The sequence below is a fragment of the Zingiber officinale genome, chromosome 9B (genome assembly GCF_018446385.1).
Source record: "Zingiber officinale cultivar Zhangliang chromosome 9B, Zo_v1.1, whole genome shotgun sequence".
Lineage (NCBI taxonomy): Eukaryota > Viridiplantae > Streptophyta > Magnoliopsida > Zingiberales > Zingiberaceae > Zingiber > Zingiber officinale.
Window position 1 is genome coordinate 83,184,921 of NC_056003.1, and position 24,156 is coordinate 83,209,076.

The 24,156-nt window shown below is 41.3% G+C and overlaps 2 protein-coding genes and 1 long non-coding RNA gene across 5 annotated transcripts; 1 reads left to right on the forward strand and 2 right to left on the reverse strand.

Annotated features, from left to right (window-relative positions):
• Positions 1-202: 202 nt before the first annotated feature.
• On the reverse strand, positions 203-3,916 carry LOC122024120 (transcription factor MYBS3-like). Of its 2 annotated transcripts, none has more exons than XM_042582672.1 (4): positions 3,491-3,916; positions 2,547-2,755; positions 1,326-1,791; positions 203-549 (listed from the first exon to the last, which is right to left on the reverse strand). In XM_042582672.1, exons 1-3 carry the CDS (start codon positions 3,759-3,761, stop codon positions 1,351-1,353), a joined length of 921 nt encoding a protein of 306 aa, XP_042438606.1. In that variant the 5' UTR covers positions 3,762-3,916; the 3' UTR covers positions 203-549; positions 1,326-1,350. The 2 variants fall into 2 exon arrangements, with proteins under 2 accessions (XP_042438606.1, XP_042438605.1); XM_042582671.1 differs by having other exon boundaries at positions 1,320-1,791.
• A 1,414-nt stretch (positions 3,917-5,330) lies between these two features.
• LOC122024590 (probable trehalose-phosphate phosphatase 2) lies at positions 5,331-9,767 on the reverse strand. 2 transcript variants are annotated; one of them, XM_042583247.1, is made up of 13 exons: positions 9,620-9,767; positions 8,032-8,134; positions 7,642-7,954; positions 7,475-7,560; positions 7,216-7,356; positions 7,026-7,097; positions 6,806-6,934; positions 6,407-6,463; positions 6,240-6,341; positions 6,031-6,108; positions 5,771-5,911; positions 5,587-5,679; positions 5,331-5,513 (listed from the first exon to the last, which is right to left on the reverse strand). In XM_042583247.1, the coding sequence occupies exons 3-13, from the start codon at positions 7,766-7,768 to the stop codon at positions 5,424-5,426; spliced, it is 1,116 nt and encodes a 371-aa protein (XP_042439181.1). In that variant the 5' UTR covers positions 7,769-7,954; positions 8,032-8,134; positions 9,620-9,767; the 3' UTR covers positions 5,331-5,423. The 2 variants fall into 2 exon arrangements, with proteins under 2 accessions (XP_042439181.1, XP_042439180.1); XM_042583246.1 differs by having other exon boundaries at positions 7,475-7,954.
• A 13,588-nt stretch (positions 9,768-23,355) lies between these two features.
• On the forward strand, positions 23,356-23,836 carry LOC122023602. The gene is made up of 3 exons (XR_006123170.1): positions 23,356-23,383; positions 23,480-23,546; positions 23,823-23,836. It is a non-coding gene; the product is annotated as an uncharacterized LOC122023602 (long non-coding RNA).
• The last annotated feature ends 320 nt before the right edge of the window (positions 23,837-24,156 follow it).

Sequence of the window (24,156 nt, forward strand, 5' to 3'; positions counted from 1 at the left end):
TTATCATCAGAGGTCTAACCATGACTTTAGACCCTCTGTCCAGGAGGCAACAAGTCCTCATTGAGGTTGCAAAAGGAGGTCACAAATCTAACCAACAAGGTCGACGATTTACAATTCTTTCATATTGTAAAAAAGAAAATATAAGTTTGCATACAAGCACAACACAGTGATCGAGAATCATAGTAACAGTACAAAATGAAAAGAGAGGAAACGAGAGAATATCTTTCATTACAACTTTCAAAACAACTTACATTTTCATATAACAAACAAGAATCCAGCTTGATATCATAGTTGCAGGACCAATTAGTTTGTAAACATTTACTTTGCTAGGAAACTTGATCTTCCATGAAGTACCTCGATAGAATAAACATTCAAATGCTAAAGCTGTACATTATTAGTAGGTGCATAGTTTGGAATGTCATTGGATTATTAGTAGTCTAATATAACGAATGGCTATTACAGTTAGCATAAACAGAAAGTATACACATGGAACCAAGTCCCCATGATGCAAGGAAGATCTTCCGAATCCCACAGTATATTGCATAGTACCTAAAATTTGGTCAAGACATAAAAGAGACGTATTCAGCATACAAACATAGGATATCAAAGACTAAAACCGCAAGTAATTAAAAAGGTAAAGTACCAACATCATAATTCATAGCAATAACCAAATGATTTGATAGACATTGGGTCAGCTTATGTTAAAAAATAAGGAACCATTGTACAAAGTTTAGACAACAATATAGCATTTAATGACCAAAGAGGCACTATCTACATTTCAATTTTGCATTCATTTTGTTGTCTGCCAAAGCAATTGTGAGTGATAAGGTGATAGTTTATGGGTATATGCAAATGAAGCCAAAGCAGTCAAGAGAATGGCAATTCCGCTAAACAAAACTTTGATAACATAAATAGGAAGCTATTATCATCAGTTCCGTATCTCATATCAGTTGCCCGCTAATCTGGACAGGACAAAGCACACTTTTACAATTGTATTCTCTAGTGGCAAACTTTAGGCAGTGAGTGAAACCTAAGTAATTAAAACTCAATTTAGGCATGTTTGTGAAAGGTGGTCTATGGATGCAGGCTGCAGCTGCTGATTTGGTCAATACAAATCAAGCAATGGAACAAAGAGTAACAGAAACTATTGGTATCAATGACATACAGATGAAATCAGTTAACCTATTCTAGGAACTAAAATAGTAAAACAACAAATGGAATGTACATCCAAGTACTGGTAATAGACACAAAGCAACATTGATAAATGACATTCACGATCAGATATTAAAAAAAATTAAAAGAAGAAATTTAGAGCAAACCATCACTTGATCGTCTGTTTAAATAGTTTGATCATGTTTGAGACCTCGTGGAGGGATTAGCATGGAAAGCAGATTGCCTATTTGATCCTCCACGAAAATCCAATGAAGATGTGGTCCCTACAAGGGACTCTCCTATACTCAATTTTGACATACCCACAAGCTCATCAATATTTATTGGAGTCTTTGATCGCACTGCTGTTGGCTTAATAATTTCATGAGTCTGTTGCTCCAAAGTATCCATTTTGTATCCTGACCAATAAGAGGAAGGAAATTGTATAAATGGAGAAAAGTATGTGGGAAGCATTAAAGGATAAGTGGGCTGCTGAGCTTCTGGTTGTGGCACTTCTTCGATTATTTCCACTTTAGAATCCATTGATTCATCTTCCTCATTCAGAATTGGAGGTATTGGAAGCGGCTTGTTATTTTGTGCATCTGATTCTTGGAACACTAACAAAGTTTGAGGTTCAAGGGGCTGGAAAACAAAATGAATGACGATCACAATTAATATGAAAATGATCAAAAGGCACCACATGTGAAATAAAAGGATCCGTGGACCCTTCCAATTCCCACACTTTTTTACAAATCACAACATAAACATCAATTGAAACTAACATCAATCCTTGTGAAAACCACAAATATTAAGCCGTATTTATAATTTAAGCAAAAAACTACACAACTACAATTCACAGGTTCAGCTCAATAGGTTGCCGTACGATAACTACAACTAATTACTGGTACTCTTATCTTCTTTGACTTAAACCTCTTGAAGACTTTCTTTAGGACACCTTACATTTGAGTTCTATATAGAAATATCAAGGTCTTTTACTTTTGTACCTATTAATCCCTTCCAGTTCTCTAGGGATACTTCATTTGCAAAGTGATATCAGAGGAATGACTGCAGTAGATGGTTTAAGGGCATCTCTAGTATATGTCACCCAGAATATGGAAAATAAATATAATGAGTAAAGTATATGTACACCGTCTTACTATGTTGCTATGACAAGTAGTCCCATTTTTAAAATCTCCACTCCATCATATTGCTTATTCAAACCTACCTTATTGTAATTCAAAGAGCAATCAATCAGTTTAGAAAAACATGTAGACATCCAATATGTTAATATGATGTTGTTTCATCCTAATGTAGTTTTGATGGGTTTATTAATCAAGAAAATAACAAAAACAAGTATAACTGTGTGCTAAATAGCACAGTGAGTGGGGGGGAGTAACCTCATCGGCTTCCATATCAAAGAGGCTTGATCTTCTCTTTCTTCTTGTTATATTAGATTTACGAATAAAATACTTCTGTGCGTGGCTAGCCACTTGAGTAGGTGTCCTTGATACCACATAGTTACGAGATATGCCACGCCAATCGCCTTTACCAAGCTTTTGCAATCCGAGTAAAAACATTCTATGCTCTTCTTCAGTCCACGGATTACCTGTAAACATATACAAAAAATACAGTAAATCCATCAACACTCTGATACCATACTAAAATGTTAGTTTAAAGTTAAAAAGCTAAAAGTGACAATCTTTTGTATAAAGAGAGTAGGAATTAATGTTTATCCCCATTTTATGTGATACACGCACTTTCCTGTCATCACTAAGATGTGGAATGAATTGAGGGACTGTAAAATCAACAGCTAAAAAACATCTATTTCTGAAAAATGGGTATAAATTGCATCGACGCAACCATTTTGCAACAAATCATTTATCCAATGCAGAGAATAGGTGGTGGTTATAGGAAGCTCAAAAAATTGTTGTCTGTACCTTTGTCTTTTTCTCTTTTTTTTTTCAATCACATAACACTATCAGAATCAAATGAATTCTTATTCTTCAGGTGCCTTTGATTTAGTTTTATTTTTTCCCCTTTTTTCCAATCATGTAGCCCTATCAGAATCAAATGGATCCTTCAGGTAAGTTACAAAGTGCATTAAAAAGTACCGACAAAGAATGCCCCAAAACACTAACACAGAACATGCTAATTCTAAGCATCATATACACAATAAGGATGCGTCGTGTCGTTAACAAGTATACTTGTTGTAGAAATCTACCAAAAGTTCTCATTAGTGTTGCCGGCCACAAGCAAGTGAACAAAAATCATCTTTTTAGCAGGTTTACCAAAAACATAGGGCAAAATAAGTAAGCGATACGAAGGGAAGGGAAAGACTCACCTTTTTTCCTCTCGCGGCAGCTCGCGGACGACCCCTTCACGAAGTCCTCCGATGCGTAACCGTCGGTGGCCGCGCCAGCGGCGGGCTCCGGCCCGTCAGCAGGGGAGGCGCCTCCGCTGGATCCGGAAAGTAAGGATAGGTTCCCCATGCTGGCGCTCTTCTGAATGGAACCGTCGGTGAGGCGCACGCCGAAGAGCTTCACCCCGCCGCGGTTGGGGCACGTCCGGGAGTTGTGGCCATTGTGGCTGCAGTGAGAGCACCGGCGCATCATCTTCCGCCACCCGTCGCCGCCGGCTCCACCGCCGGCGGGGGCCGATCAGCCGAATAGATAAGGAGTAGGGTTTGGGTTGGAGAGATGCACCTCTCGCCTCGCCACGCCACGCCACGCAACGCCAGGCAAGACGAGACTCGAAAGAGGAGAAACGATTAAAAATCGGAAAGGGGATAAATAGCTAACGAACTTTGCTTACCACTCCTTATCTACCCAATAATTTACCTTAATTTGAGATGGATAATAGCTGAGCCCCACAGAGTCAACCTACAATATACGCCTGAGGATATTTCTATTTTGTTCCGGGAGTTTTGCAGTTCTCAAAACACCTCCAAGAGCTTTCAAATTTTTATCATTTCACCCCTAATTAGTACGTCAAGTCAAGTACTCGTGCTAATGGTTAAAAGCGAACAGATTTTTTTTTATTAAAAAACTAATTATAAGATTTTCTTTTTATTAAAAATAAATAAAATATGGACTATGAATGAAAAGTTCATCTAGAACAAAGAAAGCTTTTCGTGAATTATTTTGAATAGACCTGACTTAAAAATAACTTAACATGAATTAATCTTTTGGGCAAAAATTAAAAAGAAAACCATCATTTATGAAATCGTCACGTAGACCCTCCATTTTCAATTAAAGTCAAATGAAGATCCAATTTAATAAAAATTATCTAAAATACACTTATTATACGACATTTAGCCGTGTAAAAGTTATTAATTATTTTTTATAATTATAGAAACCAGTAATTAATTTCTACCATAATAATTTTATATATTTTGATTTTACTTTTAGTAATAATTTAATTAGAATAATATTTTAATTAAAAATTTCATGGCATTCACTATATTTTAAATGATCATTATGTGATCATGATTAAAAATTAGTTGTTAGAATGGTGACCTTATATCATTTCAATTTTATATTACAATATGTATCTGCAAACTTCTAATTAATATTATAAAAACTACTAGGTTTTACAACAACATCAAATCCGTAAGTATTTTTTATGATAAAATGCTCATTTAATATTCTTTTTTTAAAGAAACACTAAACTAATATTTCTCTGAGCCGCTTTTAATTTCACCCTAATCATTTTAATAATTGTAATAACTATTTATAATTTCCATCCTAATTTAAAGCTAATACTAACATAGTGAAATCTCCTAAACGTTTCTTTAAATATTTAGGGAAACTATAAAAATTATTTTCAAGATAAATTTAAAATATTTTAATGCCATAAAAAATTTTAAATACTTGCCATCCGCCCTAAATATTATCATTATTAATTTATTTAATGCACAAATGATATGGCATACACACTCAATTTCATCATTCCGTTAAGATGAATTATTTGTGCTAATAATTAGGGGCTTAAACTGACAATAATTTAAGAACCCTAAAAATGTTTTGACAAACTCAACATTTTAATAGGGAAAGTAAACTTTGCAATCCTAATAACACCAATTAACAAATGATAACAACAAGAGAAGAAGTACAATATCATCCAGCGACAGAACCATAAACAGATTACAAATGAAGGAACATTCTCTATTAGACTTTAAAAACAATAAAAAAAAAGTAAAAATAAATAAATTGAAATTTATGGCTCACATACAAGTTTATAGGCTGATTAAATTATCTTTAGGTACTTCATCTATCCTATGCTTTCATCAAATCTATATTGTTGTCTTCAGTTTGTGATGCTGTGAACTTCTTCCATCTCACAAGAGACTTGAGAAATTCTTGTACCTGCGAGAGGGGGTGAAAAATTGTTCACGCCACACACAGAAAACTCAAGTACAGCAATAGATTCGGAACCCACCTCAGATGGGTCTCTCAGGGAGTAGTAAGCATTAGTTTCCTTTGGCACATTCGAAACTAAGATGCCAAATCCATGGATTCTCTCTCTCAAAACCTGATGGTTTTTAATTTTTTGTGATTTCAATTCAGGGGTATTCATAATGCATTACTTAAGTTCACTTTTGTCAACGGAATTACTTTAATACCTTGAATGCATCTTCATCGGTACGATCATCTCCAACATAAATTGGGAGCACATTGTTGCGTTGGCTAAGCTGCAGTGATTCAAGAAGAAACTCAACGGCTTTTCCCTTGTTCCAGTCTATCATAGGGCGGACCTCTAAAACCTGCACCATGGAGAAAGAAAAGTAATGATAATGGTAGCCAGCAGAGTATATTGAGCTAAGAATTATGGAGTTAGTATATTGAGCTAAGAATCATGAAGTTATCTCCTTTTGGAGTTTACCTTCCGCCCATGGGTAACACGCAAACGTGGAAAACCCTTTATCAAGCCAAATACACGAAGTCCAACTTCATCCCACATCTGAAATGCAAATCAACAAACTATGATGTTAGACAGTTAAATATATAAATTTTTTAAGAAAAAAAAAAAGAAAACCCTTAAATTAAAGCATTGTCTTGGTCTTTAATATTATCGTTTGAATTTATTCTCACCCTTTTATCCACATTGCGGTAATGTACAGAGACGCAAAACTTGTTATTCTCTACTTTGACACCTATGATATTGCTAGTGATCTCAATGAGGGATTTATACACCTGTGAGTATGAACAATCATTAAGGAATTTAGGACTATGTTGGATTAAGTGAAAGGCGTACCTACCTCATTGATCATTGGTAGAAATTCCCTAGCAGGTTGGAAGAGATGTACTTCTTTACCCTGGAAACAGTCTTGTATTAGCAAAAGAAGAAAGCATAACGATGAAAGTAAAATATTTGGAACTTAATTCTCCAGTCACATATAGTGAATAGATATTATCCGATTGATAATCATAGCAAATGTGTTTTGGTTTATAAGGTGCAAAGCAATCAAGAGCTAGTAATCTAGAGTATGGCTTCAAATGTGGATCCATATCAGTCAACATGGTGAAAACTTGGCATTTCGACGGATAAAGATATGATGTTATTTTGAAAGATGTTCTTTTGTTTTTGAAGAAATGTTAAGAGTGGTCAAAGTTTGTTGCAGTCCAGAAAATATATTCAAGAGGATATACTTCTGTACCTTACTATCAGTTGTCTTAATGCAGACTGGATGATCACCAACAGATTCAGATATTCTGATTGGACCCATTATATCCATCCCATGACTGCCAGCATAATACAGCTCCGATAACTTGACAAATTCATGTACCTGATAAGAATGCATTCTCATTCCATCAATCAACATTTCCAATAATTATTCCTAAACACTTGTGCTAATGTATAATGATGACAAGGTATACCTTGTCACGAGACCTTCCACTAATAATTGCAGTGGGGAAATGATTAGCAGCCTCTCTTACAGCAGCACGCATCTAAAACAAATCAATAATCACAAATAAAATAAGAACCCTAATTCTTACAGAAACAACAAAAAGAAAATTAAAAGTATTCTATTATGCACAGATTCATGAAACTAATAAGTAAACTTACTGCACTTGACATAAATGCATGGTCAGGATTATCCACAATTGGTGAAAGAGTTCCATCATAGTCCAAAAACAATGCAACTGTCTTGCATTTAGCATAACTTGTGATTAGGTGAAAGGAGTTTAAAGCGGATGGATAATTTATCTGCAGGTACAAGAGAGAGAGAGAGAGAGAGAGAGAGAGAGAGAGAGAAGGAAGTTAGAAAAAATGTTTTCCTGAAACTAATTTAAATTCTGAGTTTTAATAGTTTCAGTGAACCCACCATCCAGGTTTGATAAGCAGCATCATTGTCATCTAATTGACACTCAGAGATCAGGTCCTTGTTCAACTTTTTGCGAGGTGAAGATACTATTATTGCATCCAACCAACCGTTAACATGGGCATTATGAAGTTTACAATTTAGTATTTTGGGAAATGTTAGATACAAACCAGAAGATGAGAATGGCAATGCTGCAGGAGAGCATGGCGTCATGTTAGAGGGCAAGCCCAATCTTGACTTGCTCAGAGATGCAGGATCAGTGAGGACAGGTGAATTATGGTTTGACTTCAAATCCATTGATTCGTTGACAAAGTGTTGCTCCACAAGTAGTATAATCAAACGTACTCTTGGTTGATTAATCTTACTCTCTCTTACTTTTCCTAAACATCATCCAACCCTTTTATCAATGAAAAACCACCTCTTTAATGTGTTCTTGTCAGTTGATGAGTTCATGCAGTCCATCAAGGAGATGCCACCTGATGACTAAGGTGCTAGAGGTCAGGAAAAAAATAGAAAACCATATTTACAGAAAAAATAATTTAGATAGTATATATATATACCTTCTCATTGCAACGCCTATAGAGCATTTACACGAGGCTACAAATCATTTGAGCTAGTATGCCCTTTACAAGAATCAAATCTTTATCACTTGAATCGCATGAACTGAACAGACCCAGAATAAGAAATGATTTAATTCAATATTAACATCATTATAATTGTTTTAGAAAAAGTTAAGATGTAAAATGAAGGATAGCACAAAAATTCATATAAATTCACCTTTTATACAGATGCTACTCATGAAATTAAGAGGCTAAGAGTGCCAAAGCAAATACGTTAGCTTTGTACATTCCTTACAAAATGGCAGAAGACTACTTTTGTATACATTAACTTTGTACAATTTCATAATGATCTTAACCTAGATGTATTTTCAAATGCATACAATTGGAAGGTTGGTAAATGCTAAATCAGAATGGAACTCGTATATTAAAATAGTAGTCATTTGAGAGGGAGATGTTCTTTCTAATATATAGACATACTAGCCTGTCACACTTATCCATATGAGATAAATGGATGTGTGGAGTATCTAACTTCAACAGCCCCTTTCACCCAATCAGCACTTAATGGTATAGTTCTAACTTTGATACCATGTTAAATTGAATGGTGTCAAATCCATCCCAACATGGCGCTAGCTTTTTGAAAGGGGGCACCTTCTAATATATATAGATAAGACTAACCTTGTGGAGCATCCTAGCTTCAATTAATAGTGAGTTCTCCAGCTTATAGGGGAAAAAGGTTGTTTTTCTGAGTTACACTAACGTGAAATATCACGGGAAGACTGTCTCAGCGTATAAGAATATTAATATCCATCCTTTTTCCAGGTCGACTGACATGATCGAATAAAAACATATTGGGCCAGACGATTTCTACCAAAGTGATTTTTTTTTGTAAAGTTTGTAAACGTCAGAGCTTCTGATACACTAGAAAAAGAAAAGAAAAACTAAAAGAAAAGCACAAAAGAACTAGATAATTCACGAGCAATCTTAGGTGGCCTTTTAGGTGGTGTAAATGTAGAAGAAAGCCTGCAAAAAGGAGACTCTGCATTTACCACTCTCCTTTTTTATCGACGATTTGTTCCACTACAAGGAGGCATCACGGCGAAAAGCTGAGAGGCTCCCCCTTTTCTTACAAAGCACAAACTGAGAAATATGTGCAGATTCACAGACGAGGTCGAAGAAAACGACAAAAGGCACACCAGCAACCCAACTAATGGGTCCACGGAGGGCGTCCATGTTCATCCACAAAGCACCTTAGTTCATTAGCCGAGATATCATTTAGGCAACAGCATGTTACACTGATTTATCCTACTGTTCATAGTTAAGAATCTCCAAAACCAAAATCTAAAACACCAAGCTAAGAGGAAAATATTGAAAATCTCGCCCAAAATAGACTACCTAAGAGAAAAATCCTTTTTTTTTCCTTAACTTCTCAATCCTCGACTTCGAGAAATGCTTAAAACAATAAATAAAAAAAACTATAAATCATCATACAACAAAAAAAAATGCAAAAAAAAAAAAATCATAAAAAAGTGCGACACTCCACATCTTCCATCAATAAAAAAAGGGAAAAACGAGATATCATTCTACTCACGTCGCTGCCGTAATGCCGCCGCCGCCGGCCAAAGCGATCTCGTCTCGCAATCCAAGGCGAAAGAAACCCAAACCCTACCAACAGACGAAGACACCAGGAGAAGGGATCGAGAAGAACGCCGCGGAGAACGGGGAAAGCAAGGGGAGAGGGGAGAGGGGAGAGGGGAGAGAGAAAGCTTATATAGCTCGATGGAGGCGTCGTATTTATAGTGCCTCGGTCTGCTGAAATGGAGACGTCCTCGCCAAGGCATACTTAATGCTTTAATTAATTCATTAAATGATTATTAATAGAAACTTACTGCAGAATTCAAAAATAGCACCCTGTTTAATATCCCGTAATAAATTAGTAATTAAGTATTAACGAAATCCAGCTCCTCCTCTTACTAACACCCAAGAAAAAAGACCCATCCGCACCATCACTTTTCGGGTATCTTTAAATTGATTTCCTGTTTTTACCAAACAGAAAACAGCAAGTTTTGAGACTTGGCTACTGGGTTTGGTTGATTTGAGTGGGCGGGACGGTAACAAATCTAATTTTGAAGTAGAGCAGCTGATCCTCGGTTTGAAATGAGTGGTCCTGTGGCGCGGGTAGAAGCGCGGGTGGAGGCTGTTGGACCGGTCTATTTGTGTACGTGTGCGGGAAGCGCCTTGTCTTGCGCTTGCTGCACGTGGCTACGAGCTGGAGTCGAGCCCAAGCGCGGGCTGGTTGCCGTTAGCCAACGCATTAGTTCACTTATTCATTCATCATACGCCAGATTTATTAAATAAATAAATAGCTAAAACAATTCATTAATCTAAATAATAAATTTATATTTATATATATAATTAAATAAGTTTAAATTAAAAGGACGAGATTAATTAATTTCAAATCCTTAATTTGTAAAACAGTTTGACCATAAAATAAACCTCTAATAAAGTCAAACTTCTTGCTCTTAATTGAATTAGTCCGAAAAGGGGGCATTAAATTCCAAGTTTCTGGATGAGCATGACTCTCCTGTAATTTGAAGAGCATGTGACTTGTTGGAATTTAAGGATTCAAACAATGAATTCAAATGGAAAAAAATAATCAAATCAAGAATTAGTCAGAACATTTGTTTGAAATTTCAAAACACTCGAAGGTCCTTAGTATTCAAAATTAAGAGGGTGTTTGGTACTTTTTTTTAAATAAGAATCGAAATAGGAATCATAATATTATGGAATGAAAATGAGTATAAATATAAATATCATTCTTAAAATAATATTTGATTAGATGAATATTTTCTATCGGAATAAATCAAAATTTTCTTTTTTTACCCTTAAAGGAAAATAAAAGAAAAAATTAGATGTGAGAGAAAGTTGAATGTAAGAGAAAAATATGATAAGAGAGAAAGTGTGATAAGAGAGAAAGTGCGATGAGAGAAAATGAGGAAAGCGAGTCTGATGGGAGTGAGCGTGATGATAGAAGATGAGAGAAAAAATATGATGAGAGAGAAAATATAATGAATGAGAAAATATGATGAGAGAGGATAAAGAGAGAAAAAATATAATGAGAAAAAATGAGGAGAGAATGTGATGGGAGAGTTGTTAGGATATATACTAAAAGTCTAGCTTTTGTAAACATTTATTTTGAAATAAGAATCATATTGATCAAATGTCTACATTTATATGCTAAATGTAGTTGTTCATTTAATTTATATTGAAGATAACATGGCGTGTGGTGTCACACAGAAGATCATGTTATCAGTTCCTTATAAATTATAAATAGTTGCTCACAACCAAGATGGAATAGGCAAACCATTGGAATGGTTATAGTGTAATTTGGTATTAATTTATCTTGACTATAAAATTACATTAGTACACTCTGAGTGTATTGAGTAGGACTATTTGAGGTTGTTCTTTTTATACTGACTGTAAAAAAAGAACAGGACCTTTGTTATTATGGAAGTGCGTACTCTTAATCATGATATAATAACAAGCACGTATACTTAATATTTATTTCTTTAATTTATTAAAGGGTGAGATTTAGTTCGTTAAATCAATAGGTCCGATAAGTTGGGAAATGATATTATTTATATGGTGTGTTGTTGATTATAGAATGAAAATGTGTCCTAGTGATCTAGGTTAGTGATATCCCCTTGAGGAACTTATAAGGATTGTCATGTAAACCTTGCAGGTGGACTTAGTCCGACATGACAATGAAGTTGAGTGGTACTACTCTTGGAGCTAGATATTAATTAAGTGAGTTGTCAGTAACTCATTTAATTAATGGACATTAGATATCTTAAACACGGTGAGATTAGCGCACTCATGATAAGAAGGAGCCCATATTGTAATATGGGATTGGTGCGGTAGTGCAATAATAACTCTTTAATGGTATAAGTTATTATTAATGAACTTGAGTTGGGTGTTTAGGGCGAACATGGGAAGCTCAAGCTCATCGGGAGACCAAAACCAATTCCTCCTCTCGGTCCCTGTTGTAGCCTATTATTTATAAAGCCTTATATCTACCAAAAGCCCAGCTTCTTAACCAAGCTTAGGGGCCGACCACATCCTTGCTTGGAGCCCAAGCAAGGGGTCGGCCAAGCCAAGCTTGGAGCCCAAGACTAGGGTCGGCCAAGTCATGCTTGATGACCAAGTATGGGGCCGACCATAATAAGAAGAGAAAAGGAGATTTTATTAAAAATAAAATTTTTGATAAAATCTTTTCTTTTATAGCCATTCATGAAGGGATTTAAAAGAGAAATTTTATTTTTAAAATTTCCTTTTATAGACATCCATGTGGTTTTAAAAGTGAGTTTTAAAATTTTAAAATATTTCCTTTTATAGATTTCTACAAAAGATTAAAGAGATATTTTAATTCTTGTTAAAATCTTTCCTTATTTGTAGTTAAGAGATATTTTAATTTTTTATAAAACTTTCCTTTTTTGTAACCATGATTTAAAAAGAGAAGTTTTAATTAATTTTTCCTTTTTTGTAGTTATTTACATGTTTTAAAAGAGAGAGATTAATTTTTAAAATTTTCCTTTATTGTCATGTATAATAGTAAATTTAAAAAGAGAGAGATTTTAATTGTTTTAATCTTTCCTTTTTTTGCTTTTGTGTGGCCGCCCATGTATTATTTAAGAGGAATTTTTAATTTTTTGTTTTAAAACTTTTCTTTTTAGTCATTAGCAAGGATTAAAAGGAAGTTTTAATTTTGTTTTAAAATTTTCCTTTTTTGCCTTGAGCAAGGATTATAAAAGAGAGGGAAAGAGAGCCTTCAGGATAACAAAACCTTAGTCTCCTCTCTTGATCCTTGTGTGGTTGGCCCTTGCTTCTTCCCTTGCTCCTTGTTTTCTTTCTCTCAAGGTCGGCGGCACATCAAGAAGTTCCTTTTCCTTGGTGGTCGGCTACTTGGAAGAGAAGAAGAAGAAAAAGGAAGTTTCCTATTTTGGCATCCCTTGGTGGCTCGAAAGTCTTAGAGGAGAAGAAAGCTTGGGTGGATTTCATCTTGGTAGATCGTTGCCCACACGACATCTAAGAAAAGGAGAGCAATACAACAGAAGATCAAGAGGTCATTAACTACAAAGAAAGATATAACTAATTAATGGTTTCCGCTTCGAATTAATTAATTAGTTTTCTTTGCATGGATTCTGAAATACCAACACAAGAGGCTATCGATTTTAGGCTATTGGTTTTGTGTTATCGATTTTTGTTTCGATTTCATGTTTCGATATTGTGCTTCTATTGGGGTCTCTGTAGTTTAACCTAGTTTACTGTAAGAAGGTAAATATCTGATTTCTTCAAAAGGCTTTGTCTAGGAAGTGGTGGATGATCTCATACCCAAGAAAGTCTAGTGCCTCGCCATGTTTAACTGGAAGCCGATATTTGAAATAGATATTTAATCAACTTTTGTAATATGATTTAACTTATGAAAAACACATCGGTTAAACTTAAAGTAAGAATGTTAAGTTTCGTTTCCAATCCAAGTTTAACTTCTGAAGAACAACTTGGATTAATAATGTTAAGTTCTGTTTACAATCTAAGTTGAACTTCAGTAGAACACATGGATAGCTAGGAAAAGTTCTATGCTTGTACAAAATTTTTATACAGGGGAATAGAACGAAACTCCGGGTATAGCAACCAACAAGAGTATAATGAGAGACAAAATATGATGAGAGAGAAAGTGTGATGAGAAAAAATAGAAAAGCGAATGTGATGGGAGAGATTGAGGAGATAGAAAGTATGATGAGAGAGAAAGCATGATGAGAGAGAAAGTGTAATGCGAGAGATTGAGGAGAGAAAAGGTGTGATGAGATAGAAAGTGATCCTGTCCGAGTGTGAGTAGACGAACGCTGGGAAGATGGTGCTCACGTTGACTGGATGTTGACTGAAGATGGTGTGGACCTCCGATGAGCTAAACCTGCACCTACAGAGTCGTTAGTGCCGGGCCAGGGAGAGGTCCCCTGGCGATGACCCTCCGACGCTCAAGTCAGCTACCGACGATTAGTAAATGAAGTGGAGAAGAAAGGAGCAGCGTAACTATAGCAACAGTAGAAAAAACATACCTCCAATGAAGCTATAGGGCTCCTTATATAGAGCTACCAGGGGGCGCGTGCATGCTTCCCCAATGCATGCACGCTTCTCAAAGCATACTTAGAAAAGACGTGTCAGAAAAGCGTGCCTGACGTCATACCTTAACAGCCCGCGCATATCCCTAATGTAACAGTGGAAGGTTCCACCGTACGATCCTCTGCCTGGCCATGTCGTCGATCATGCCGTCTGTCGACGACACTAGTCCCTAGGAAGATATTGTCAACTGCTCCCTTTGTTTGTTATTGGGCCGAGCGGGAGAACTGCTCGACCAGTCTATCGTCCGGGTGATGCAACGGTCGGGCCGAGAGTCCACTCGCCCCAGGAGCTACAGTCTGGCCCCACCCTGTTGAGCGAGGGAGCCCTGCCCGGGTTGAGGTTGCGTCCATTGCTTAGCCGAGCGGGACGACCGCTCGGCCTTCGTCCTTTCCTGCTTTGAGCTTTATGAGCGGCGAAAGCTCGGTGCCTGACCGAGCTGTCGGAGTATCGGGCCGGCTACTCTTCCTGCTTGATCAGGAAGGTAGTTCGCCTGATCGGATGCCTGCCCAGGATGTTGATCACTCTAACCTCCGCCCGGGCGGGCCCCACCTTACCACCGGATCACGTGCCTCTCCCTCAAGTCTAGTCGAAGGAGGCTGCAAGTTCGACTGACTGAACCAGTAGTATGATGACCGATCGGCCGATCGGCTAATAGGTGAGTTAGATCCCGATCGGCCTTTGTAGGACTGATCTTCCTTTTCTGGTCGGTGCCTCGAGCCTTTGTACTTGGATATTTTCCTCATCGCCCCCGGGAGGGGGAGGGGGCGCGAGCCGGGTGGTCAATGCTGACGTCGTCCAAATCTCCTCGAAGTACGCATAAATCACCCTCATTAAGGCCAAGCACGCGCCCACGCTTATTAAATGTCACCCTGTGGGAGGGCGCCACGTGTCGTCGTCGTAGCCATCGCACGCCCGAGGTGACAACTATTGATGTGACGTTTGGCGGTTCAAATTCAATGACCGGATGTGTGCTCCGACTCCCGTGCCCTAAATCGGACGACTTCGATCGGTCGTGCCCATCTTTATAAAGCCTTAGCGTCGCCATTTCTTCCTCTGCGTTCTCTGCGTGCTCTCCGATGAACTTTGTGTTGGAAACCCAAGGTATTTTGATGTGATCAAACAAGTTAAGTTAGGTCATGTTTGTTTTAACCTTTGTGTCTAAGTGTGCAGGAGCTTAAAAGCACAGGAAGTCAAGCGGAAGACGCGGCTAGAGAGAAGGACGGCACGGGGAGAGAGTTGACTGGCTCGGTGCGTCCGAGGGACGCAGTGTCGCAGAAGAGTACACCGGTTGATGAGAAGAACGTGTGTGACGTTCGAGAGACGAGAAATCGAGGAGGAAGGCTGCTCGAGGAGAAGGCCGAAACTTGGGTTCGGGTGAGCCCTATTCCGGATGGCCGAGATCACCCAAGCTAGCGGAACCGGAGCGAAAGACCCAGACCAAGACGAGCTGAACCGGAGCAAAGGTCCCGGACCGAGAAAAGTCAACCCTGTTGACTTTCCTAGTCTGGGCGCCCGAACCCGACTTTTTGACCAGATCAAGTTTTGACTCGATTTGAATATTAGGGGATAATGTTTATCCCCCCAGGGCGCCCGGAACCCTTCGGGGCGCCCCGAACAGTGCTATAAATAGAGCACTGATTTCCATAGTTTAGAACAACAACTTGTAATCTAATTCTTTCATTTCTGCTTTTTCTTTTGTGCTGTCAACGCTGTAAGAGGCTACTCCGGCCAAAGGAAATCATCAGATAGTGCGCCATATTTTCTTTGGATTAGCAATCCTCTGATTGCAAACCAAGTAAATTTTCTGTGTCTAATTTCATTTAATTAGTCCCTTTTTGTTTTGATTACAAGTTTTATTATTAGTTGAAAATCCGAGAAAGGTTGGTTTATTTTTTTCAGGGCAGTTCACCCCTCCCCTTGCCGGCCTCCGAAGGGGCCAACAAGTGGTATCAGAGCAAGGACGCTTCAGGAGGACTAACCACCGATCGAAGCAACGAGATGGCCAGACCAAGCATCATTCCACCAAAATTCGAGGGGGACTTCACACACTGGAAGAGTTGTATGGAGGTATTTTTGAAAACCAATTTCGAAATTCGTTTAATAATAAAATACGGTTTTGTAGCTCCTACGAATCAGAATGGAGAAGAAAAAGAAGAAAGACTTTGGACGAAAAAGGAGCAGAATGATTCCGTAGCGAACAACTGAGCGGAGTATCACTTGCTGAGCGTGCTGCCGCCTCAAGAAGTCAACCGCATCGGAAGCTACTCATTGACCAAAGAACTCTGGGAGAAGTTCCTAGAACTCCATGAAGGCACATCCGAAGCCAAGCTCGTCAGAAGAGACATCCTTCGGAATAAACTAACAAACATCCATCTGGAAAAAGGTGAGAAGGTAGCCGATCTACACGCGAAGGTAAAGGAATTAATTACCGGTCTCGAGAACCTTGAAGAAACTATAACCAACCGGGATACCATACGCTACGCACTCAACGCGTTTCCCAGAACTCCAGAATGGACCTCAGTCATCGACGCCTACTATATTTCAAAGGATCTGGAGGTAAGTACCTTAGAGGAATTATTTTCTACTCTTGAATTACATGAAACCAGATGTGCAGGGACAACAAAAGACTCAAGCCAGATTATGGCGCTGAACGTAATCAAGAAGGATGAACCCGAGTCAGACTCAGAAGAAGACCAAGAAGCATATATGGTAAGGAATTTTAAAAAATTCTTTCGATATAATAAATTTAAAGAAATGCAGAATAAGAAAAACCAAGAAATAGAAGAAGGGTTCGCTGCTACCAGTGTCAAAAGGAAGGACACTTAAAAGAAGATTGCCCAGAATTAAAGAAGGATAAAGTCAAGATACCCAAGAAGCACAAGATTCTAAAAGTCACTTGGGACGACACTTCATCATCTGAATCCGAAGTACAAGAATATGTCGGACTAGCACTGATAGCGAGCTATGAAGGGCAAAGTACATTGGAACCCAACATCAATGAAGGGGGGGGGGGGGGCGACTTCAAACGAATGCAGCGAAATAGGGGGAGAGTCAGGCTTCAAGTCTGATATGGTAAGTGAGGTATGCCTCTTACCTCCTGATCAGCTTTATTTTGGTATTAAGGTTATGGCAAAATCCATGTACAAATTAGAAAAATAAAAATACCAAATTAAAAAATGAAATTTTAGAAATAAAAAGAATTTTGGAAAAATCTTGTCTAATAGAATACTTTGATAAAATAAAATTTGAAAAATGATAAATTAAAAGAAGAAATAGAAAATTTGAAAAAGCCTACCTGTTCAAATATTTATGTTTTTAAAAATTATAGAGGATTAAATTGGTACTATAAGTTTCACCAAAATCAAATTAGAAAAATATCAAAAGTCCATGTGCTTAGAAAATACTTGATTAACCCTGTAGGAAGGAACCTCTATTGGGTTCCAAAAACTTGTTTAATTCAAAAATTAAAATTAGACTTAGCATTTTCAGTAAGAAAATTAAACATTTAATTTCTTTTATGCGACTTTGTCTAAGAAAGTAGTTGTTGCTCCAATAACTAAGAAGGCCTAGTGTCTCGCCACTGCCTCGAAGCCAAGTATCGAAATAAGAATTTAATTGACAAACCGAAAAAGCATTTGATCCGGTGGTCAAGGCAGGGGACCCCATTGCAAGAGGTCAGCGCCACGTGGAGATCAAAGGGCCGGGGGGTCCACTGGAGGAGAATGAGCCGACCAGACTCGGAAGAAAAGGATAGACCGATCGGCTAACCGAGGAGCATCCAACAGTAAAAGGTGCCCTGACAGGGGTCGGGGTTCCGACGCTCAGTTGAAACAATGTCTAAGGGTCGAGCGGAAGGCACTTGCCCGGAAGTCTCCCCAGCATATCAATGCAAGCGACAGGCGAGACGTGAGGGGCGTGTCGCCCGGCCAGCGCAGGGGATGAGGGCCGTCCGGACGACGGTCTCCGTCCAGCCGGCCGGACGTACGTCCCAGCTGGCGGTGGGTAAAGGGGGACAGGAACATCTTCTGACAGCCGTTAAGTCCTATGGCTAGGCCATACTCCAAGTCTGACAACGAGGTGTTCTGTTGTCCCATCGAAGACGTGATTGGACTGTAGCAGTATGACGTCAGGTAAGCTTTCTGACAGACACATACCGAAGTATGGGCTTCGGACATGTATGTGCCTCGGTGGACGCACAGGAACCCTTCCACCGTTCTATATAACGAGCCTCATAGTTCGTCGGAGGTACGCGTTGAACACCTTTGAAGCCACTTTTTTCCACTGCCTGCTTGCCTGACTTGAGCGTCGAAGGGTCACCGCCGGGAACCCCTTCCCGGCCCGACTTCTGTGCAGGTTCGCCGGAGGTTCGTGCAACTAGTAAAAGATCTACATCGGCGACCCGGAGAGCGCCACGTGCCCAGCGTCCGTTGATTCAGCATTCGGACATGATCAATTTGGCGCCGTTTGTGGGAACACTCCTGCATCCGATCGGAAGCAATGGATGAAGCTGGATGACCACACATGGTGATGCTCTCCGTGGAGAAACCCGACGCTCTGATAGAGGCAAGAGTAGCTAGGCTCGTGGAGCAACAGGAGCAGAAGGCTCAAGTAAAAGGATAACGCATCAGGCTGCCTCCACCTCTGGGGGGGGGGGCCGAGCGGCCATGGAGGACAGACCGGGAAGTTTCGCCATCCTCCTGGCCTTGATAAATTTCGACGAGTACATTGTATCCACCTTACTCCACGGGTATTCAGGAGTTGAGAAATTGAGTTAGATCTTATGCTGATCGGCAGGTTAGTTTTTCGGATATAGTTTCTTTCGGGCATAGAATTCATCGTAACTTTCCGAAAGAAGGCCCGTACCGTTCGGCCGAGCGTATATCATCGGAGCCAAAGGCTCGACGAAGAAGGCCACGAGCTGATCGGTCGGAGGTATAATAACCGAGTCATGCGCTCGACGACGAAGGCCCCGAGCCGTTCGGCCGGAGGTATAGTATCCGAGCCGAGCGCTCGATGCCGAAGGCCATGAGCCGTTCGGCCGGAGGTATAATAACCGAGCTAAGCTATCGACAACGAAGGCCCCGAGCCGTTCGGCCGGAGGTATAGTATCCGAGCCAAGCGCTTGATGCCGAAGGCCATGAGCCGATCGGCCGGAGGTATAATAACCGAGCCATGCGCTCGACGACGAAGGCCCCGAGCCGTTCGGCCGGAGGTATAGTATCCGAGCCAAGCGCTCGATGCCGAAGGCCATGAGCCGTTCGGCCGGAGGTATAATAACCGAGCCATGTGCTCGACGAAGAAGGCCCCGAGCCGCTCGGCCGGAGGTATAATGTTCGAGCCAAACGCTTGATGAGGAAGACCCCGCGCCGTTCGGCTGGGAGTACGTTATCCGAGCTGGGTGAAAGGTGCGCTAAATGTAAATTTATATACATGTCGGTCGCCTATGTCCTTGTAATACAGGAAGCAAAATTATAAAGATAGGCAAATATCTTCGCCGACCGACTGTGTTAGAAGTAGCCTTGAAGGCCGTCGAGCTCCGACGTTAAATATCGAGAGACGAGCCGGCGTCTATAAACCTCCTAGCGGAAGACCGTCGAGCTCCGACGTTAAATATCGAGAGACGAGCCGGCGTCTATAAACCTCCGAGCGAAAGACCGTCGAGCTCCGACGTTAAATATCGAGAGACGAGCCAGCGTCTATAAACGTCCGAGCGGAAGACCGTCGAGATCCGACGTTAAATATCGAGAGACGAGCCGACGTCTATAAACGTCCGAGCGGAAGACCGTCGAGCTCCGACATTAAATATCGAGGAGCCGGCGTCTATAAACGTCCGGCGGAAGACCGCCGAGCTCCGGCGTTAAATATCGAGAGACGAGTCTATAAACGTCCGAGCGGAAGACCGCCGAGCTCCGACGTTAAATATCGAGAGACGAGCCGGCGTCTATAAACCCTCCGAGCGGAAGACCGTCGAGCTCCGACGTTAAATATCGAGAGACGAGCCGGCGTCTATAAACGTCCGAGCGGAAGACCGTCGAGCTCCGACGTTAAATATCGAGAGACGAGCCGGCGTCTATAAACGTCCGAGCGGAAGACCGTCGAGCTCCGACGTTAAATATCGAGAGACGAGCCGGCATCTATAAACGTCCGAGCGGCTCGCATTTCAAAAATCTAGCGAAAACCCCTTTGAGGTAAGGCACACAGCAAAAGATGGTTAATTAGAATTAAAAATGTGAGCACGTGAACGAGTGACGTTCGCGCGCCGAGCGGCTGCCCAATTGCATGGCGAAAGACGTTATTGATGGCAAGCGGCTTGAGTCCATGTTAGAGCGTGAAGCTGAGCGGAGGAGTTTTAAAGAACACTTAATGTTACGAAAGAAAAATTTCTTGCCAAAACAAAAGTTGAAGGAACAGAAAAGATAATCTATTTATGCCGAGCACTGGGCAAACCAAAAAAGTTACAGCAATAAACAAGTTTGGCCGAACGGCAGGGGAACAAAAAAGTTGATGAAAAACACTCCTCACGCGTCAAAATCAAAAAGTGCATCAGGAATGGCGCCCATCACGGTAGCCAGATCCTCTGGGGGGATGGTCAACTCGGCGGGAAGGTGGCCCTTGGTCTTCAAGTGATCCACAGCCGCCTTGATCGCCTCTTCAAAGGTGAGGGAGATCTTGTCAGTAAATTTCTCCCCAAAGGCATCCGAGCGGACGAATGCCTTCCTCACTTCCTCAGAGCGAGCCGACTCCCCCTCTTGATACTCTTTGAGCGCGGCCTGGGAGGCATCGTTGGCAGCATGGAGAGCCTTTAAATCCCCTTCAAATTTGAGTAGATCGGCCGAGCGGCCCTCCTTCTCTGTGGCCAGAAGGGCATCCAGATCCTTGATGCGTTGCTCTAGCCCTCTGATCTCCACCTTCATTCGGTCCATGTCATCGATGGCCTGGCGCTTCCGAGTGGTCACCATCTTGATCTCCTTATCTCGTTGTTTGACCACCGCTTCAAGCCGAGCGACCTCGCTCGCCAGATCGGAAGCTCGTTTCCGTTCGACTTCCAGTAATCTTTTGGCCTTCTCCAGAGCGGCCGTCGATTGTCGGTTGTCCCCTGCGGCTTTAAGTTTTTTCAATTCATCCTCCAGCTTGGCCAACCGATTGCTAATGGCAATCTGCTCCACCCAGTTCTGCGAGCAAAAGTGAACAGGTTAAAAACTAAATCCAAATACACGAACAAAGAAAAAGAGCATACCCCGGTGGCCTGTTGAAGGTTGCTGTCGCCGAGCTGCCCGGGAGCCTCCCAAGCTTTTGCAAGAGGGCCCGTCAAGGTGATCTGCTGCTCGGGGACCAATGGCCGATCAGCAGCAGCCATGTATTCCTCTGAGGGGAGGCGCAGGACGGTTTTAATTAAATTCGGGCCGCTCGGCTCGCTCTGAGAAGCATCGGCCTTACCGGACGACCCACCGGTGGACGAGGAGGGAAGCTCGCCCAAACGCCTGATACGACGCAGAGTTCTTGAAGGGCTGGACGGCGGCGCCTCATAGCTTGCCCTCGGAGAGCCATGTGGGGTCGGAGTACTCTCTAGAGAAATGGTCCCCGATAACATCGGAGCATCCGCGCCCTGCTCGGGCTGTGGCTCATCAAAGGCAATTGATGCAGATGCCGGCTTTGGCCGTCTGCGCTTCCTAGTGAGAAGGGGAACATCATCGGCCGAACGGCCCTCCACCTCGGCTTGGGTAGAAGGTTCTGTGCCGCCCGCTGCCTCGTCGTGAGAGGTAGTAGCTGCTAAGGCTTCAGGGGCATCCTGAGTCCCCTCACCTACTTCACCGGTCGGATCAGCTGGATCAAGGCCCCGCTCGGCGACCTCCTTGTTCTTCGCCGCCTCAATCTGAGCGGCCTTCAATTTGAGCTTCTCGGTCGTCTTAGCACGCCACATAACTTCAGCTGCAGAAATAAAGATTAAATCAATTAGAACAACAGAAAAAGGAGGGATGAGAATCGCTTACTCATGCTGCAGGGCAGATCGGCTGGGGTAGAAGACAGGCCGAATATATACATTACTCCCGGAAGGAGCAGCTTGTCAATGTGATAGCGCTGACCCACCAACCGCTCGGCCGCATGAAGGTATGCCGCATCGCCTCTAAATTTGCCGAGCTCCGGTTGCGCCGGCATAGCCGTCTGCCACTTGGTACGGAAAGTTGGCGGCTCGGGAAAACGCACATAGAAAAAGTGCTCCTTCCAATGTTTGTTGGAGCTCGGCATATTATCAAAAAGGACGAAACCTATCCTAGACTAGAAAATAAAGGTACCCCACTCGGCTTGCTTGGGATAAAAAAAGTAGTGAAAAATCTTAGGGTCGAGGGGGATGTTGTTCAGTTTAAAAAGGACTGTAAAATACCGGAAAATAGGAAATATTAATAAGGGAATTTTTCAGAATTTTTGGAAATTTTTTGGGAATTTTTCGGAGCTCGTATGGACGAGTTCACGGGGATAAAAATAGGGCCCGGAAAAGCCTATTTTGGCTATCCCAGTTAAGCGAGGAAATGTTTATAATTACATTGCCTTTTTCCTATTTATTTTCTTTATCTGTTTTCTTTTTCTTACCTCGTCGAAACCCCTCGACGCCGCGACCTTCTCCCCCTTGCGCCGACGCCTCCGAGCCCTAACCGCCGGAGCATTAACCGCCGGCCGCGGCGGTTTCTTCTTCCCTTTTTTGTACAATAGCCCTCGGCTAAGGGTTTCACCTCTTTCCCTCGCCACTGCCATCGCCCTAGCCGTGAGATTTCGATCACTGGCTGCCGGCTCTCGGTCCCCGATCGCGACCTCGCCGGCCTTTCCTTCTCCTTTTCTTCGAGCGTCGGCCACCAGGTCCACCGGGCTCTAGCCGCGTCGCTGTCACTCCGACCCGACGCCGAGCCTATGCACCGACGCCCTCTCCGACAGCCACCTCTCGCCCACCACCGAACCTCCTCCTCTGACGTGCCCTAGGTTTGAGCTCACCGCCGGCCTTGCCTCCTTTTTCTCGGAGACACCCTGTTCACGGCAGAAGCAAGCCCTAGATGAGCCCTGCCGATCTTCGGTTGCCAGCCATTGGAATTTTTCCTAGCCGGCCAAACATTTCTGCCCTAGACATCACCATGGGATCCTCCTTCTTCGCCACCAGTGAGGAGAACAGGGTGTAGCGAGTTAGGTAAGGCAAAAAGGGGTATTTGGATTTTTGATTTGGATCCTGTGCTGAATTTGTTGGTTGATAACTATGGTACTTGTCACTGTTTTCCCACAGCAGCTTCTCCGGGTCTCGACAGTAAGTTCTTCAGGATTTGAGCAGCACTGAGGCATCGGAAAAATTTGAGGTAAGGTTTAGGGTTTTTGAGCTTCGTGTATATTGATTAGGTATATGTTGGAGATTGGTAGATTGGATTAGCTTTAGATTTTTAATCTCATGTTATGATTAGGGTTAAGGAACTAACCCTGGTGGACCCACTGATTTTATTTAATTAGGGTTCATTAATTTTGTTGGATGAATTAGTTGGATCCAATTTAGAACTTCTTAAATTGGATTAGAATTTAATTTGGCTAATTGTGGTATGATAGAATTAGCTAAACTAGACCTTATGTTTAATATACAGGACCTTGACGCGAGATGAGTATCTCGAGTCGATTTGGACCATTTTTATCGGAGGGTACTTTTGACTTATGTCATTTGATATACATAGTAGTGAATTTAACAAGTTGCATTAATTATGTCCTTTATTTGTTTCGGTTAGTCACTACCCAATATCTGCTACATGATTGATTGATTGCTTGATTTGCATCCCATGTATACTTTATTTGTTTATACATGCTTATAGGGGGTAGTGATATACCATGCTTCACCATGTTCAGGACCTAGGTTTTTATACCTTCTGTGTACCTTTGATTTGATTTGATTCGTTGACCTATGGTGCACTTTTATATATACAT